The 14,094-nt window shown below is 36.9% G+C and overlaps 1 protein-coding gene across 1 annotated transcript in view; it reads left to right on the top strand.

Annotated features, from left to right (window-relative positions):
* The first annotated feature begins 9 nt into the window (after window positions 1–9).
* Window positions 10–14,094, top strand: part of IFT81 (intraflagellar transport 81) — a 42,940-nt gene continuing 28,855 nt past the window's right edge. Inside the window, exons 1-7 of the mRNA XM_009321183.1 lie at window positions 10–297; window positions 1,083–1,186; window positions 1,833–2,013; window positions 4,950–5,039; window positions 6,101–6,166; window positions 6,485–6,595; window positions 7,870–7,954. Coding sequence (XP_009319458.1) covers window positions 154–297; window positions 1,083–1,186; window positions 1,833–2,013; window positions 4,950–5,039; window positions 6,101–6,166; window positions 6,485–6,595; window positions 7,870–7,954 — 781 coding nt within the window. The 5' untranslated portion in view covers window positions 10–153. The remainder of the gene's footprint in view (window positions 298–1,082; window positions 1,187–1,832; window positions 2,014–4,949; window positions 5,040–6,100; window positions 6,167–6,484; window positions 6,596–7,869; window positions 7,955–14,094) is intronic.

The following is a 14,094-nucleotide window of genomic DNA, read 5'->3' as shown; positions in this document are numbered from 1 at the left end:
GCCCGGTGCCAGCTCACCGCCTCTGGGCTACCGTGGGCCTCGCTGAGGTGGTGCCTTCACCCGCCCTGCCGGCAGCCCCCAGCTCCCTCTCCCCGCCGAGGCCTCGTGATATCTCTTCTGTCTTTTCTGCAGAGGTTTTTCCAGGACACGATTATGAGTGATCAAATCCAGTTCATTGTTGAGAAGCTCAATCAGGAGCCCTTCAGGAAGAACTACAATTTAATCACGTTTGACTCCTTAGAGTCAATGCAGCTGTTGCAGCTGCTCAATGATGTTCTGGGGGAGATTGACCCAAAGGTAAGGAAGGCAATCAGACCTGTGTAATTGCGAACATCTTATATGGGCTTGACACAGAAATTTGCTTTTATTTAGGCCTGGCTCTGTATAATCTTGTGGCATGTTTGGTTTACCAAAACAGCTTGTATGAATCTTCTGGAAATTAATGTGCCTGGCAGGAATCCTTTCTGTCTATACGTCTATGTGTTTTTGGCAAACTAGCAAATGTTTCTTGGGCCAGGGGTACTGGATCCCTGTCCCCCAGAGACTGATGACTGTGTATTTTTCCTTGGGATACAGATCTTGGTTCATACTGACAGCCGCTGTCTTCTTAAGTCAAAAGTCAGGCTGTTTTGCACACATACACAGGGCAGGAACTGATCAAGAACTGAACCTCATGACTTAGCTGTTGCAATAGATACTGAATCTGTCTCCTTTGAGGCTACCAAAAGTGTGTGTAGGATCAGCAGGGATCGGTCACACATCTGGGGCGCAGATACACGTGCCTTGGTGTGCTTGGATATCTGACTTCCTTGGTGGAAGTAATCAGTTTGTCTGCATAAATGAGGTCCCATGAGCAGAGAAAATGTATACCTAGAATAAATTTATCTGAGTACACATGTTGGAGAAAAATCCATTAGAAGAGAACTGAAGTTTGGTGATAAAAAAGATGTTCTGTATGGAGCATCTCACTTCATTGACATATCATGTGATAAATGGATAAAGTAAATTCTTTTAGTGTTGCTAGTTAATTAACATGACTTGGACAAACAGTGGATAATTAATTTTTTTTTTAAACTGTTTAGCATGCTGTTGACATTAGAGAGGAGCTGCCAGAACAAACAGCTAAAAGAATGTTGGGTCTTCTTGGTATCCTTAAATACAAACCTCCAGGAAGTATATCAGACTTGTAAGTATCTTTTTGTCTCCAAATCATGGTAAAACATGTTTTACAGCTTATATGGTAATGACCTTTAATTCAGTAGTCGTGTGTATTTTTGATCTCGACTATCCTAGTGGATATGCATAACGCCTTGAAGACAGCTCCTCCCTTGTCCCTATGGAGAATGGTATAGGGGATGCCAGCAGAAGGCTCCTGCAGCTGTAGGCTGCCCCTCGGGCCCTGCTGTAGCAGCTGCTATTGCGGAGTCAGCCAGGAGAGGGTGCCGCATGACTGGCAGGGTCAGTCCCTTCCCCATGCCTTTCAGAGCAGCCGCCCGAGGCTGGATTGCACCCTCCTGCGCCAGGTTATAACCCAGAAAACCCACACTCTTCCCAGATTGTCTTTATTCCCGAAGAATATCGCAGAAAAGGAAGAGTCGTTGTTGCTGGCTTTAGCCTTTTGATGTGTTATGGGGTTTTTATCTGTCTCAAGGTAGCAGAATCGGGATCATAAATAGCAAACTGGCACCATGAGTGTTTTCTCTTTTAACAGCATTAAGAAAATCATTAGGCAAGGGGAGAGGGAATGTCAAAACATTGCAAATTGTTTGTTCCAAGCCAGTGTTGTCTAGTTTGAGATTTATTGGTATTTTCTTTTTGTTGTTTTCGTATAGGAGTGCATTTCGCCAAGGGTTGGTTACTGGAAGCAAACCTGTAATTCATCCTGTCTTACATTGGCTTCTTCAGAGGACCAATGAACTCAAGAAAAGAGCTTACCTGGCACGTTTCTTAGTAAAATTGGAAGTGCCAGCAGAGTTCCTACAGGATGATACTGTGGCTGACATCAACAAACAGGTACCATTTTTCATGAATGCCAACATTTTACATTAGTTAATTAAAGTGCCAATAGGAGGATAGACGAATCGGGGAGTTACTGTTGAGATATCTGTTCAAGTGAGTTATGTCAAGAGCATGTTTGAATCAAGGATGAGCAAAGATTGATATAAGAAATATATGTCTTGACCACCTTTCTTCCGATAACCCTGAAATTGTATATTAATAGGTAGTACTGAATTAAAAGGTATTAAGCCCATTAAGTACTGGGTACTAAATAATGTTCAGAGCCATGTTGGCCAAGACAGATTTTTATTTCTTAATTTTTAACACTTTTTTTTTTCCTATGAACTATGACATGGATATTTTTAACTTTATAAATTACCACTTCAGACTAGTCCAGAAAATGTTATGACCAAAAGCCAATGTCTCTTAATTGTCAATTGCTTGTGTAGTATTTAGCACCTAATATTTGTATTAGCCTTATCCCACTTCTGCTTCAACCATTTATTTTTTTGTGAATAAGTAAAAAATTTCTTTTTCCTGGGCTGACATTCCTAGTCATTATGTTCCAACTACTTTTGTGAGTGTTAAATGTTGATTTTAGATAGTCAGAGTGGGTGGGTTTGAAATGTAAAGCTTAAAGTGAACCAAAGTTATGTTTTTAGATCTGTATTATCTGAGGTACATATTTGCCTGATTTTTATCCAGTTTTCTGTGCCTTTTGTTATGTATAGTGACTTGCAAATTCACAGTGTTTTTGAATGTTTGTAACAGGTAACTCGATTCATTAACTGTGCACCAGCCAAGCTGTATAGTCTGAATGAAGCTTGACTAAGCCTTTTATTTTTTTGTTACCACTAACAATATTGGATTTATAACTTGGAATAACTAAAGAGAAGTAGCAAAGAGAGAAAAGAATGCAGATTGTATGTTTTTTCAGTATGTCACAGTCTTAATATGTATAAATATCCAACTCCATTATTTCCATTACATAAGATGTGTTCCTTTTTGGGATGACAGTAATATAACCATCTTATTAAACTAAGGCCCTGCTGATTAATTCAAAACAGAAACTGGAATAATGTAGTGCCTTACTGTAATTTAACATTACCATGCAAATATTTAGATACTAATGAATTAAAGAATTTAGCCTAAAGTATTTAGACAGGCTTGCAATTGTGTATTTTAATAGAAACATTTCAAACACGAGAATTTGGAAATTTTAGAACGTGGTCAAGTTTTATGGGTATATGGAATCAAGCTCAAATGTACTTTCGTAAATTATTTAAACAAGATACTCAGAGTACTTGCCACCTTGCCTGTGATTTGGACGTCAGGTTGGCTGCAGTATATAGTTTGAAAAGTAACCAACTTCAGGCATAAATCTAGTTGTCCAGTCTTCAGTGAGTTGCCCTCAGGTGCCAGGAATCTTTCTTTCCGCTCTACGAACCTGGAACCTGGGTGTTCTTTGGTCATTTGAGTGTGTCACTTACTTCAGGTGCACATGGGGTAGCTGCAGCTTTTATTCAGTGAAAGTGAGAAACCTTCCCTTCGTTATGATCTGGCAAACTGTGCTATGCTCTTGTTTGAATCTTAGCATTAGTCTTGAAATTTTGTGTCCCAAGAAGGAAAAGACGTACTAAACTCCCCTTTTTGAAAGAGGTAGAGAATCCACACAAAGGCAAGCTGTTGGACATCAGCAATCGTGAATACAGTTGCTCAGAGACTACCTGCTATTTCATTATTTGTTAAAGTACTTCAATAATGCGTAAGTGATATAATGCAGGCCAGTTGCGTTTTTACTCCTACTTTTTTGTAACTCATTCTTCATTGTCCAGTGTGTGTGCATGCCTTATCATACCTTTATTTGCCATTTAATCAAGGTCTTTCTCTATTATTTTATCTTCTTCTCAATGGCCATTTTATTGCTTTTTTTTTTTAATTCATTCCAGCTTGTCAGGGTGTGCCTGATATTGAAACAACCAGAAATGAACAGAGCATTCTAGATGCTGGTTCCTCAGGGTTTTATTGAATGGAATTGCTGCTTCGCTGCTCAGGGATATGATGCCTTTGAACTGGCATTTGCTGTTGCCATTTTGTGTTCAACATTCATACCAATTGCTCTTTCCAGGAAGTAAAAAATGACTTGATATTCTCTCTTTAGATTTTTCGATCTTATTGAATGGCTGTTTCTGTGGAGATTAGCTTTCCTTATATCTCAGCTTGCATTTCTCCAAGTTGAATCTAAATTTATTTCCTATCCATATTTCTAAACTCTTTCTGTCCCCTGTTATTTCTCTACCCACACAGACTTTCACACTGCCTCTCAGTTTAAGATTACTGGTGGGCAATGTACTGGTGTGGAAGTAGCACACTGTCTACTTCTTTCTAACTACCGAACTACATATATCAATCTCTATATTGTACTGAGGGCATGATTATGCAATGTGTCAAAACTATTTCTCACATAAGTCAGGTGTGTTCTTGGACTGCTTTGCTGGATTGAAGCTCAGTGCTCTCTAAATACAAGCCCCATTGCTTCAGTCAAGCATGTTGTTAGATCAAGCTCTTCCTTTTTGGGCTGATAAATTTACATATGTGATATACACAGATTTCTAGTAAGAGAGATTAATTTGTTAATATAACATTGTCCCTTTCAGATAACATCTTATCTTCCTGTTTCGAAAATACACTATGTATTACAAGGGAAGAGGTGAAAATACTGAAGAAATTGTGAAACTTCTGAGTGTACCTTCAAATGGAAGATAATTCACTGTGATTTTTTATTTTTGCTTTATAAGTTGACAAGCTTTTGTGATGAAAAAATGCCTTTAATTCTTGTTCTCACCATATTTCTATTTCTATATTTACTGTCTTAGTAGTAAAGCAACATGTTGATCTGAAAATCCTTAGACATAGAGCTCATTGTGCATGGTTTTTATTTCATCTTATAGTATGAAGAACTGATGGAAGCATTTAAAAACCTACATAAGGAGTGTGAGCAGCTCAAAACATCTGGTTTATCTGCTGCAGAAATAAGAAGGGTAAAAAAATTGCATAACTTTTGTTTAGATTTTTTTTGAATGTCAGTTCTGTTTTTGTTGGTTTTGTGAACTCATTGCAGTGTATAAGTTGTAGAGGTCAGAGCTGGTAGGCACTGCAGCTGCCTTTTTGAAACTGTTCTCTGTTGGCAAACAGATTAGAAAGTCCTCGCTTGTGCTTAGAACTGAGCTTTCTGAAGCAGATTGGGAAACAAGGCTGCCAAGGCTCTGTTCAGCATGACTTTCAAATATTAGAACTCCCTTTCCTGTGAATGGAAACTGATAGAAAGCCTTTTGCTTTACTCATATAGGGTAATAATTTCAGAGGGTGTTGAATGAATTAAGAGCTTAAGTCAACAAAAATGATGATCCTGTGTGGCTAAGGTGTTAAGTAAAGATAATTGCCCTGTCTCAGCAAAATATTTAAGCGCGGGTACAGCTTTCTGGTAAGACATATGGACAAGTTAAGCAAATGTTGAGATAAGGCCTAAATTTGGAGAATTTATTTCCCTTTCTCTCATAACGATCAATCTTTGGAATCCTGCTGTTGTAAGATAGGATTAAAGGAGAATAATAATCGGATACATGTTTTAGCACTAGAAGGTGTTTCTTTTAACACAATTTTAATACAAAAAGTGGCAGCAAACATCACTCATATGCAACTTCATGCAAAATTGTCTGCCAGGAAGTGGGCAGTGATGGTAACATTAAGAACGTATGTTAGTCTACATCAGATGTTGAATTCATGCTGATTTTTGCTTGGTTGTTTCTGTTTGTTTTTATTTTAGAGAAATCCACCTGCTTTTATTTTAAACGTTCGCACTAATACTCAAGGATGCAGATGAGGGAATATTAGCATAAAGAGAGTGGGAACTGTGGGGGAAGTAAGAGAGAAGAGAGAGATTGGAATCCTGGATGTTCTGGTCATAGATCAATAAAATTATAACCGCTTCAGCGTATTCGGAGAAGAATTGTGATTTTCATATTAATTTGAACAGAATTTAGTCCAATCCATGTTATATTGTAAATAAATTAACATTTCTTTATCTACTTCTACTTTGTAGGACATCAGTGCAATGGAAGAGGAGAAAGATCAACTCATCAAAAGAGTAGAACGTCTTAAGAAGAGGGTAATAAGAGAAGTAACGCTGTTACATTTCAGTGTCATAATCCTTGGCTTGCAACTCTGATTTTGGAATGCAAACAAGGATTAAGATAAACATACTGTATGTCTAGGAAGGAATCAAATAACTAATTGACCCACAGGGAATCTCCCTAGGCGTTAGTCCAGAGCTGTTAAGAATCCTGAGTCCAGTACTTTGCTGTCATTTCTGAGTAGTAACATGTATGGAAAGGAAGTGCTAAGTGGGCTTGTGAGACATATGATCTCTTTAATGTATTTCTCAACTATCTGACAGTAACATGCACTGTTTATCCACTTGCTGTAGGTGGAGACAGTACAAAATCATCAACGAATGCTTGAAATAGCAAGACAGCTTCGCTTAGAAAAAGAGAGAGAAGAATCTTTGGCTCAACAGAAACAAGAACAAAAAAATCAGGTACTGACATAAAAGCATACCTATTAAAATAAATAGTTGTTGACATTTGTTTGGGAATCATGCATTTGAAAAAGTACATCAGGAACAACAGTACAGAGTTCCTCCCAACATCAGAAAATTAAATCCCATTTAAAATAGAAATACTCATGTACACTTTAAGGGAAGAGGCTTGACCCTGCAAGTTTTGAACACCTCATTCAAAGTACTTGGCTGCCTCAGCTGCCACTGACATCATCATTTAACAGTCCCAGGAAATGTTCCATGACTTACTGAAGTAGCACCCAAAGAGAATTCTTTATGGTAGAGAGCAAATGTTTCCTTAGTTTGATTGTATCTCTGTGCATCTGCACTAAGATTTCAGGGGCTGAGTAACACAGCAAGTACCTCAGCTTTTCACTGGGTGGGGGGAATATGTATTCAGGAGCAACCTTTGGATTTTGGTCCCCAAGTTTGACAAAGACGATATCCTAGGAAGCACTGCAGGCAGTTGACATCTGACTATAAGGGTGGGTTTTATTCCTGAGCTATGTTGTCAAAACAAGATACTTTAATAAAATCCAGTGCCATATTGTTACATCATCTCACCAAATTCTGTAACGTGAACTTCAACACTGTATTAAAAGGGGAAAAAAACCCAGATTTCTGGTATTGCGGTCTGTGTCTGGATGTGGAATCAATGTGAATCAGTAGGCTTTCAAGCTGTTGGGTCTTTGCTTGAACCTGAGTGAGATCACAAGTAAAATGAACGTGATGTCCAGCTAATTCCTGTTCTTAGTGCACATCTCTCTGAATCACAAAAATGCTAATCGATTGGGAGTTGTTTAGCAACAAGCTTTCCAGTGTGCTCTCAAGTTGGGCAGCGGATTGCTGTGACGACTCAGTGGATTGCTGTGACAACTCAGCTGCATTGAAGAACTGCAGTATAAGGATAGTTATCTGCTGCAATCCTGATTCTTGTTGTCTTTTTTTTGTTCTAGTGTTCAAGCCACTCATAATTTTGGTTGAAAATTGTTTAATGAATTTCTGCCATAGAGAAAATATCACTTGGGAGTACAAGAATACTTTCCTTAATTAACACTAGAGAATATCAAGTAAACACAGGCCAATTGTTGAAAATTTGTTTTGGCACGTTCCCTTGTGAAACAGATAATCACCAGATGTTTATAGCTACCATGTTTTATATTTGGGATTCTTTTTGATACTCTCTTGTTTTAGTTGTTTGAATCTGCATTTCAAAGGAATGAGCTTATGTGTGTCCAATTCTCTCTCAAAAGTTGTTCCATGCAGAGCAGAGACTGCAAAGAGCACAGCTCCAGCTGAAAGAGATGCATCATGCAGTAGTGGATTCAAAACCTGAAAGTAAGTAGTAATCTATAAAGGCTGGGGTTTTACACTTCTCTGTTAGAAATTAAATCAAAACTGGATGGCTGTCAGTAATATGGTAGTGCCAAAAAGCGTATAGGAACTTAAGAGAATCTAAAGAAAGAACGAACTTGTGTTCTAAAGGCAGTTGCTGGAGATCCTAAGCCTGAATGTGCCTTGCCACAAAAAGCCAGGGAGGCAATCACAAGGGAAGGTAATATCAGTCATATTTTGAGGTCCACTTTTTAAAAATCTTAGAACAGTTAATACTGAATGCTAACCGTAATACTCTGCAAGAAAAAAACAGTTGGAACTACAAAGGGTTGGAAAAAGCAGAAACCTCTTGGAAAAGACAAACTTCTGATTTAGAAAGGTTTTATGTCTTTTGTGTTTGTAATTGGGCATTGGTGAAGTACTGTTTCTTAAAAATTTTCTCAATGAGTGTACAAATACATTGAATACTATGTTTTATTCAGTGTAGACTTGGTTTTCTAGTTACCGTCTATAAAATATTTGTTTGAAAAGCTTTAAGGCCTGTTTCTTACTGTAGTGCAATTTTGTGTTATAGTTTTGTATGGTACCAAAAATAAAGCTACTTCCTAATTAAGCTTTTTTTATAGATCATGGATTATATTTATACACACACTTATATATGATTATGTCTATAAGTCTATGTACTAGATACATCTTTATATTAAAGCCTATATATTTATATATGAATATACTTGTTTACATATGAAAATACTTTGTTCTTATTATACGACTATTAGCTGATTGAGTTGTATGTTGCTGTGCTGCATTAATAACAGCAAGATTGCTTCTCGTTTTTAGTGATACTCAGTCTGCAAATAACCTCAGCAAAATAAATTATACTGCTTGTGGAGTAAGTTAGTACTTTATGATCATTTATAAATATAGCAGGTGGGAAGGAATTGCAGTTACTAGATAAATGCATAACTAACTGTCTCCAAAGGCTACAATTTGACAACCTCTAGGTTTCTGATGACTTAATCACTTTGAAAGAAATGTAACAAGGATTAACCTGGCAGTTTGACAACAAAACTGGGAGTCAGTCTAGGGTTCAGTGTTTCAGATGTACGTGATCTTTGGCAAATCGCTTAACCCCTTCCAGTTTGTCTCTTGCACTTGGTTATTAATAACACATCGCAGGACTGATAGAGGCTTTATGTGCTGTTCATACAGGCATTGGGGCTGATTTATAGGGAAATACTTTACTGTATGTAAAGCAGTGTGAAGCTATAAGACTCAGAATGGTCCTTTTCACAGGGCTTTTCCAGTTGCATTCTAAGTTGCTGTGGTAAAAAAAATGCCATAGAATGATTTTTATTATATGTATAAATTACTTCCAAAATGATAGAATCTGACTATTTGTTGATTTAAACTTAGTAAAGTAAGTCATTGTCCTACTCTTTCAAGTACATTTAATATTCCAGTTGCATCACATAACTGCTTGGTCGGCTGTTTTGAGTTAGAGAATTTTTTTCAGTCACCACCACGTTGCTTTGTTATTACTTCGTAATTTTACTTTAACTTTTTTGCGATGCTTATCAGCCACTGAACCACAAATGGAACTAAAGGAGTATCTGAACTATCTTCTTTACTCAAAGGGACCTGCAGTGAATTTTATAACTGTTCCATTTTTGCAGTAGCTATCAGAGAGTTTATACAGCAAAGCTGTGTCAACATTTCTATTTCAGTTCCTCGGTTTTTTTAAGGCCAATGGAAACTTGATGGGTTCAGTTCACAGAAGCAAAGGTAACATAATAAAAAGCCAGTAAATATGTCATTTAATCATTGAGATGAAAATAAAGATAAAGTTAACATTTAATTTCCTTATCTTGAGTCCTGCTTGCAGGGGAAAAAAAAGTGTTTAGATGTTCCGAAGAAAAACTTGGAGTCATTACTTAAGAAAACTTGTGTTGAAATTTTGCCCAAACAAAGACTTTAGGACTTAGCTTTGTAATTGCTTCCCCCATAGTAGTTACAAAGACACTGCCTGTAGTAGCAATTACAGAATGCCAACTGTGTTTTTTAAATAATTGAAATTAGGTGACCACAGTGCACTGAATAGGTTTCAATTTATTTTAAAAGCTTTGTTGGTCTACAGTTAGCACGATTTATTTTATTTTAAAAATTCCCTTTGGCTGCAGTTTGGTACCTCAGCTGCCTACTCGTATCAGTATAGCTTGTATGCTGACAATTCAACGGCTGGTTGGTAGATGTGGATTTTCACTGGAAGTTAGATACTTTCCGTTAAAATCATTGTCTTCCATTTTTAAGACTTCAGGTGTTTTTACTTCCAAAGCAAGATAAAATGATAAAAGTTGTTGTTAATGAGTAGAAGCTTTTTTTGTTTGTCTTACGGATGCATGCTGCTTTGATTACTTCATCTTGTAATTAATTTAGGATGAAGTACTTTAAAGAAATGTAAAGGAACTCTTCAAGGAATGCAACTAGCACGTATTCATGAGTATCATTAACATGCAATTAGCATCAGTCTGCTTTAGCTGTGCCAGGAAAATACAGCTTATGGTTAGTAGGTTTTTAACTCTTAGAAATATAATATTTAGAAGACTTTGTATTGTATCATGAAAAACAGTTGATTGTTATGAGATGTTTTGTAGACTAAAATTGATCATACTGGTTTCCACAGTACACTCCTTCCCTGTTTATTAATTCAGTACTACTCAGTATGTTGTTTAACTACAGAGAGGCAGTTGCTGCTGGTAGCACTAAGTAACATGAATTTGCAGTTTCTGGGGTTTTTTTTGTTGTTGTTCCGGATAGGAATAGTATTTATATTAGCGCTGACCACTAGTTTGAATAACCTAGCTCATGCTCTCTCAGCAAGATTGCCATCTTTTTGCTTTGAATATCTCTGCTGGCACAAATTGTTAACACCAACAAGCGAACTGAATTACTGAAATTCTTGATCTTTGTCCATTTTACAGAACATTATTGTTCACTTTATTGGCAGAAATAAGAAGAAGTGGATGACTAGCTTGAGAATATTGATTAAAAGAATGTGTTAAGATGATTGTTGTTGATAAACTGTGAAATGTGTAATTTATATACTTCATTAAGTGAATAGGTAGTAATAGATTTAGAGCACTGAGACCATCAAAGATACCGGTCAAAGAGGAATTGCTTTGTACAGATGTCTATTTTATGTCATTCTGAACACTTGATGAAAAATAGAAATTTAGGATGCTATTATTTAAATATTCCATTTCAATGAAAACATTAACATTTTTCTTTTCCACAGAACTATCTTTCCCCAAAATTCCAAATTTCAATGATCTCCCCCAACGCTGCAGACCACGTTACAATTAAAGTTATAGATGTATTTGGTAAAGGAGAATGGCTTAGATGGAACTATATAATAAATAAACTCATTTAAAGATGGAAATAAAGTCACTGTCAATAGATGCAAGGTCAGGGGTAAAGCACTTTTAAGCCAACGATATCTTTGAGAATAGAAGTCTGGTTGGTAAGATTAATAGTATTGCTATGGTTGACTTTTTTAAGACCATTGACTCTTAACTTGCAGGCCACTTTGAAGAACAAACAAGGCAGCACAAATTCAACATGACCTATGTTAAAAGGATTAAAAGGAGTTTATTGAAAGTTTTAGAAAGGAAATTAATCAGGGAATCATCACCGAGTGGATGTGTTTCTAATTGGGACATGCAGAAATCAGTGTCTGACTCTTTTTTGTTTAGCATTTACATCAGATACCTGAAAGAAAATGACAATTTCACCAGTGATCATTTGCTAGGTGAAATAAAAATTGGGTAAATGACTGAGTAATGAGGAGAGCAGACTGTTGATTCGAAGTGACCTTAATCACTTAGGAAGCCAAGCTCATGCCAACAGCATACATTTTAAGGAACAGCCAAACGCCACGGTATTCCTCTGGGAATAATGTATATGCAAAGTAGTTATAGTATGTGGGACTCTTTCCTAAGAAGTGACTCTGAAAAGGACTTGTGGGTCATGGTGTAAAAATGGTAGAACTGGAGCTCCCAGTGTCAAAGATTTGATGCTAATCCATGCATTTATTTATGGAAGAAAATGGAATAGGAGAGTTATATTACTTCTCTTTTTAGCTCTGATATGTCCATCACTGCAACACTGTGTCCATTGACCAGAATTCACGAAGAATGCTGAAAGGTCAGAGAGATTTCAAAGGCCATCAATAATAATTATAAACATGGAAAGCATAACTTACAATGGCAAATTCAGGAAGCTTTTTAGTTTTTCAAGGAGATATCGAAAGGATGATTTGATCATAATCTGTCAGTGTTGCATGTCCCAGGCCTCTATTTAATACAGGGAAGTTGGAAGTGATACCATTGGAAGCTGTGGATGGAATAATTTCAGTAGTCTTTTATTGAGGATGATTGCAGAAAGGGAAGTGAAGGCTTTGAGGGAAGTGAATGCCATGTGGAAGTCTGTTCCAGACCTGCCTTTGTCATGGCCTTCCAATGTGATATTAAACGAAGCGTTGGCAGATAAGTCTATAAAATGAGTGCTCCTCTTTCTTTTCTTTTCTTTTTTTTTTTCCTTTTTAAAAAAATCAGTTATTGTTGCAAATGGTTTTGGTATAGGATGCACAATTGGTAGCCTGTAGAGGGAAAAGTAGTAGGAATCTGAGCGCAAGGTGAAATCAAGTTTTAGATCCATTAGCAGAATTCTGGAGGGAAGCTCGCCTCTTTCCTACATGACTGAGCAAGCACTAAGAAACTTTTTCTCCCATCCCTCTCTTTGTAATAATAATAATAAAAAAATTTGAATGGAAAACATGAGGAGTTGCTGTTAATAGCTCTCCACATGCAAATACGTGGTTGGCAGAACCTTGCTAAAATAACCTTAGGGCACAGAGCCAGACTTTCTGTGCAGCTTACGTATGTAGATTTTGTAACCATAAGTCAATGTTAAAACATTAAAAAAAGAATTTTTATGTGTAATGGAAAGGTTTAAAGTATGCTTGCTTTTCTGTCCTCTAGCCTGGGAATTTGAAAAAAGAATGTTTTTCACTGAAAAAAAAATTAAAACAAGAGTTGCCCTATGTTTTGTTTTTTCAGGTTCTGTTAAGAGCAAAAATAGTTCTTAGGTAGTTACTCCTCCATATGTTGAATTGTATAGGAGGAAAAAATATATCCAAAGTATTTAGGAAAGAAACTACATTAGTCATGAGGGATGTTGACATCATCATCTCTTTCCCCATTGAGATGTCAAGTTTTAACTCGCTTCATTGCTTGTTGCACCGTGAAGAGTAAGCATGATGCAGAACCAGTCAGTGTTTAAGAGAAGCTGGTAATAGCTCTCAGGTTATCTGAGAAGTAAATCTAGATAGTGATCAAGGTTATACCCTGTGAAGTCAGTAGGTCCCTGCTCTTATGAAAGCAGTTGTTTAGGCATGGTTATGTCCCGAGTTTAGTGTCATATCAACAATAAATTATTTAGGCATGTACATTTTTGTAAAAAACTGGAGTAGTACAAGAAATAAAGTATAGGCTATATATGCAGATTTTTTTTGCTACTAAGAGGAAAACAAGAAATTTGTTTAATGAAATAAAAATATTAATATTTAATATCAGAATAATTTAATTGATACCACTTTGATTTCCACACCAAAGATCTTGGTTACAAATATCAAACTGGGAGTTGTGTTCCTAGTCACTGTGAGGTGATAATTCAGCTCACAGTGTACGTGGGAAGCTTTGCTGCATTTGCAGAGGTGGTAGATTTCTAGTGAGACATTAAAATGTGGTCCCTCCTGCCCAGCTCTGTCGTGGGCTGAGGAAGACTGGAGTTATTCTGGAAGAAAGAAGTGGGAATTCTCTCTCAGTAAGTCCAAGTGTGTTTCTCAGGGTATAGCTGTAATGCCAAGTACATAATGGCTATTGCATACATAGAGTAACCCCGCTTGCCATTCTGAAAACAGTATTGAAGCTGTTTGTTTTGCACAAGATAAATGACCTTTCCACAAAGGGGAAAAGATGGTGTGATAGCGTTGCTTTTCATAACACAGAAATCAACAAACTAAACTGCTGGAAAAGAGGAATTCCCGCGCATTTTTAGTTTGTGTTGACTTGACTTTGTTAGCGACA

The sequence above is a fragment of the Pygoscelis adeliae genome, unplaced genomic scaffold, assembly GCF_000699105.1.
Source record: "Pygoscelis adeliae isolate BGI_AS28 unplaced genomic scaffold, ASM69910v1 Scaffold93, whole genome shotgun sequence".
Lineage (NCBI taxonomy): Eukaryota > Metazoa > Chordata > Aves > Sphenisciformes > Spheniscidae > Pygoscelis > Pygoscelis adeliae.
This window is presented reverse-complemented; position numbering and strand designations above follow the sequence as displayed.